Here is a 5,448-nt window from a genome sequence, read left to right on the forward strand (position 1 = left end):
GGTCCCGTGTTCAGTCCCACTGCGTGGCATCTTGGGCAAGTGTCTTCTACTGTAGCCTCGGGCCAACCAAAGCCTTGTGAGTGGATTTGGTCGATGGGAACTGAAAGAAGCCCGTCGTATATATGTATATATATATGTGTGTGTCTGTGTTTGTCCCCCTAGCATTGCTTGACAACCGATGCTGGTGTGCTTATGTCCCCGTCACTTAGCGGTTCGGCAAAGGAGACCGATAGAATAAGTACTAGGCTTGCAAAGAATAAGTCCTAGGGTCGATTAGCTCGACTAAAAGGCGGTGCTCCAGCATGGCCACAGTCAAATGACTGAAACAAGTAAAAGAATAAAAGAGTAAAGAGTTGTTGGCACATAATGGCTATTGACATTGAACTAGAAGAGGCAAGATATGTAGGGTATATAAAAAGAATGTGATTTGAACCCAGTCATTTCAAGGTCATTAAAGCCTTGACTGTAGAGCAGTGCCACATGCCTTTTGCTGTTAGGTTCAATCTCAGTACTGGGTAACATGAGTCCTTGATGTATGTTGCTCCAGTCTGCTCAGCCAAAATAAGTACCAGGCCACTGCTGGTGCAATGCTCATGCGCTCTCTCCTGTTGTCACATCCTAAATGTTCCACAGGACCAAGGGTGAGATGGCCAAGATAGCGTTTGTGTCTGCTTGCAAATGATAGATAAAAATGTGTGATACCAGCTTCCACTGGTGAGTGATGGTTATGGAAAACCCTTATTGTTGGATGTCTTGATATGACTGGCCTAGAATTCTCTTTGATTCTTTGACCTAGCCTTCTATAGTATTTGCACACATGAAGACAGGCAATATTTAACACTCATTTTAATAATTTTGTGCTGCCAAGAAACTAATTTAAATTATAATAGCCATCTATGTATCATACTAAATGTACATACACACCGTTGACAAGCATAGTGCTATGGTTTACATCTGTGAGAAAATCTAGAGACACTTGAGAAGAAAACCCATCAAGCCATGTGAATTGTATTTGTGGCAGATGTTGGTATCATGCAACTGGCACATAGAAACCATGCCAAATCAGACTGGAGTCTGGTGCAGCCCTGGGCAAACCGTCCAACCCATTCCGGCATGGACAATGGACACTAAATGATGATGATGACAGCAAATCTATATGAAGAGGTTTTCTTTCTGATCAAATCCACAGCATCATGCTTGTCAATGGTGTACATACTTTACTGTTTGTGATTGTTATTGATTTTTAATATTGCTTGTGTTAACATTCAGTAAAATGTAGGATCCTCATATTGCATTATTTTCTGTTTCGTGTTCAGGTTTAGCAAAAAGCCCAGTAGTACTTTGTTGAATCGTTCTGCATCAGCCGAACGTGGTGGCATGGCAACACTACCCTGGCTTGCTGGCTCAGTCAGTGGTACCAATCAAGTGATGCCTTCTCAACCAATTGTGCAAGATCCATCAATGCCTCTCTTAACCCCACCAAATCCAACGACACAGCTGGAAGAAGCTAAAAGGCGGCTTGAAAGTAACGAGCCTAAAAGGAGACCTGATGACCAACAGGCACGACCTTTACCTGTAAAATCAAAGTAAGTATTTTTTTTTTTTTCAATGGTAGAACTCGAAGTAGATGAAGCTATAAATAATAGCTTGTAAAATTTGGGATTAAAAACCCTTTGGGTGGAAAGAGTCAAAGACTGCTCCTGGTACTTGAACCCACATCTTCTGTGAACATGACAGTTGTACTACCATTATTCCAAATCTGATACCATGGGCAGCCTTTGACTTTTTTTTTTCCCCCATCAAAGGTGTTTTTTGACCTAGTGTTTTCTACATGCTGCTTTCATACTTCATCTACTTTGAGTTACACCATTAAAAGAAACTCTTTCCCTGCGACTTAATTTTTTGTGTCATTATTAACAATTAACACACCTTTTCTATAAAAAAGGCTTGTCAGTAAACATTTTGGTTGATCAAAGTACTGGGTTTGTTTCTGTATTAATATACTGGTGCTAATTTGGTGGACAGAAATTGAAGGAAGCCTGTTGTGTATTTGTCACCTTTCCTGGATATCACATGAATGTTGTTAATTTCTGATATTCTGCAAAAAAACAAGTTTGGCCATGGCTAAACATTACTTAGAAACAGTTATGGATTGGTGATAGAAAATTTGCCTTGATAACATCCATCCAGTCCATGCAAGCATAGGAAAGTAAACATTAAAACCAGTGATGGTGATTAAGGTCATGATGTGGCAAAGAGCAAGACGGTTGATGCAGAAAGAGCTGCACAAGTTGATTTAATGTGTTGAATTCAAGAACTTTGGGTTTAGTTTGAATTAGCTTGACCTCTTTATTTTTGAGGATGTGGGAATACCTGTAATATACTGGTGGTGATTAAATTAACTAAAACTTTGGTGTATTATCTTTAATTGTATTTAGGTCTTTCATTGGAGTGCCTTCTCGAGAGAAGCGAGTGCCGTCTTCATTAATGGCAGCTACTGGTTCTTATCAAATGCGAACATTGCCCACCACAAAAACAGTTCCCTGTGACCTTGGTCTCTCTGCTGATAATCTTGCAGGACATTCTGAAGGGTAAGTGCCCCACCTCTCTAACTCCTTCATACTCCATTTGTTACATTAAGGATTACAAATAATCTTATTTACATTTTCAAGCTTTGAATTTTTTTCTTCAAACATGCCTGTAGGTTTCCAGTGATTTATTCTGTTCTGTTTGCAATTTCAGTCGTAAATCATCTTCAAAACGACCGTCTGGTAGTGTGACAGTACCAGGAACTCCGTGGGGACCGGAGGAAACTGTGATAGGTTACTTTTTCTGTGGAGAACCAATCCCCTACAGACATACGGTACCAGGAAAAGAAATCACTTTGGCTCAGTTCAAAGAGCTCATCACTAAAAGAGGGAGTTATAGGTGAGTTTATCCCACACTTTTCTCCATACACATTCATTCGTGAAATAGTATCAATCACCAAAGATGATAAAGCAGCAAGCTTGCAGTGGAAATAATGGTGGATGTGACTTATTTCTGCCCTGTTTCTTTTTTATTAACTTGTTGAGATGTGTGTGTTGTAGGCAGGTTTAACCCTTGAGCATTCAGGTTACTCTGTCAAATGTAATGCTTATTTATTCACACTATTTTGCATTATGTTTTACATTTGAGATTTTGATGAGGTAACTGTTAAATTTTATAATGTTGTAGGGCTGGTGTGAGGGGTCAGGTCTGGTGAGTTTGAACATAAAACAGGTAGAATATTTTGGCCAGATATGGCCAGTTTACATGCTAAATGTTAAATTCCAGAAGACCTTGAAAGCACAGAGGTAGAAGACAATTTGTTAGTGACAGGAAATGTTGCTCAGGAGTGGCTGTGTGGTAAGTAGCTTGCTTACCAACCACATGGTTCCGGGTTCAGTCACACTGCGTAGCACCTTGGGCAAGTGTCTTCTACTATAGCCTCGGGCCGACCAAAGCCTTGTGAGTGGATTTGGTAGACAGAAACTGAAAGAAGCCCGTCGTATATATGTATATATATATATATATATATATATATATATATATGTGTGTGTCTCTGTGTTTGTCTCCCCAACATCGCTTGACAACTGATGGTGGTGTGTTTACGTCCCCCGTAACTTAGTGGTTCAGCAAAAGAGACCGATAGAATAAGTACTAGGCTTCTAAAGAATAAGTCCTGGGGTCGATTTGCTTGACTAAAGGCAGTGCTCCAGCATGGCCGCAGTCAAATGACTGAAACAAGTAAAAGAGTTAATGGGACTGGTTTGTGTCCCAATTGCAAGCAGTGACATCACCAGATGGTGTGGCATGGCTCACCACTATGTAAACCCCATGCACATATATTCATACATAAGCACAGGTGTAGTTATTTGGTTAAGAAGTTCACATCCCAACCTTGTAGTTTCAGGGTCAGTTCCACTGCTTGATACTTTGGGCAAGTGATTTTGGTAGACAGAAGCCTGTCATATATTTATTTGTATGTATATATGGGTTGGTGTCTTCTTTCTTTGATACCACGTGGTAGTTGTAAATGAGTGTTGCAATCGTACAAGCAATGTCCTTCTTTTCAAATCATCCATAGAAACATGTCTAGCCATGGGGAACTATTACCTTACCTGGAAACTGATAAGCATTGGTAGCAAGAAGAATATCCAGCCTTAGAAAATCTGCTTCAACAAATTCTGACTCCTTTTTGCATTATCACCACTGTGATGATAATATCATCATCATCATCATCAAAATATTCTAAGCTGCCAGTGTTAATGCATAAATATCTTTCTTTCGTATCTGCTTGTCTGTATATGTGCTCTAATGTGTTTATTTCATTGTATTTATTTATATTTCTTTCTTGATGTCATTTTTAGATACTTCTTCAAGAAGGCCAGCTCTGAGTTTGAATCTCTAGGTGTTGTCTTTGATGAAATTGTTGAGGATTCTGCTTTGCTACCATTATGGGAAGGCAAGATTGTGGCTAAAGTTGAAAAGAAGGAATAAAATAGGAAAAGCAAAATGAACACTTCCAACACTTAACCTGGATTTATTCTCTGCTTAACATGAAACTTTATTAATTAATTAATTAATTAAAAAAACAGACATGGCAACTAAATCTAAATACAAAACAAAATATTTATCGGCCTCCAACTGTTGTTGACTGCCGAGCACAACAGAATGAGCTTCTTCTTTGAATGGAATGGCATTGGCCAGAGTTCTGCTTCTGCTGTTGGTACTGCTGTTCAGTGGCCACTGCTGACACATCCATCATCTCTGTAAAGTCCACCTGTTTTCCTTGTACTATTTTCACCTGATCAGCCTACAACTACCACCACCACCACTACTACTACTACTACTAAGTACCTTCATTACTACTTACCAACGTTTCTGGCCCTTGAGTTGGCTGGGGTGATGTCATTCTGCATAGAACATTAATGCCATGCTTATTTTTTTTCCTCGCGATGTAGTGGACTATAGGGCAATTATTAAGGCTTTTTTTTTTTTATTAAGAGAAAAAAAGAAACAACCACCACAAGAACATCACCACCGATCTTTGAGAAGAAAAAAAATTTATAAAACCAAATCCAAACAAATGATACAATCATAGTTGCAAAAGATGTGAAAACAAATAAGTAGACTGACAAGGTAACCCAAAATCTCACACACACACACACACACACACATAAGCACTCACTCACATGTAAACACGCTCACAAATGTTTCTAAAAAATATTTACATATTCACAATTGGATTTTCAGTTGTTTCACTTTCTGTTGTGTGACAATGTCTGATAAATAATTTTAAAAAATGAAAAAGAAACAATATAAAACACAGTTCATGAGAGGAAGGAGGGAGGGGGGGAGAGGAGGTGGTCCACTTATTTTCCCCACAAGACCCTAAGTTTTTTTTTTTTTTTTTTTTTTTTTTTT

At 38.9% G+C, this 5,448-nt stretch overlaps 1 protein-coding gene across 1 annotated transcript in view; it reads left to right on the forward strand.

The window, feature by feature from the left end:
* The window catches only part of LOC106867786 (axin-1), an 83,590-nt gene extending 78,171 nt beyond the window's left edge, over positions 1-5,419 (forward strand). The window contains exons 8-11 of the mRNA XM_052965851.1: positions 1,317-1,586; positions 2,439-2,591; positions 2,743-2,928; positions 4,392-5,419. Coding sequence (XP_052821811.1) covers positions 1,317-1,586; positions 2,439-2,591; positions 2,743-2,928; positions 4,392-4,521 — 739 coding nt within the window. The 3' untranslated portion in view covers positions 4,522-5,419. The remainder of the gene's footprint in view (positions 1-1,316; positions 1,587-2,438; positions 2,592-2,742; positions 2,929-4,391) is intronic.
* Positions 5,420-5,448: the final 29 nt, after the last annotated feature.

The sequence above is a fragment of the Octopus bimaculoides genome, chromosome 2, assembly GCF_001194135.2.
Source record: "Octopus bimaculoides isolate UCB-OBI-ISO-001 chromosome 2, ASM119413v2, whole genome shotgun sequence".
NCBI lineage: Eukaryota > Metazoa > Mollusca > Cephalopoda > Octopoda > Octopodidae > Octopus > Octopus bimaculoides.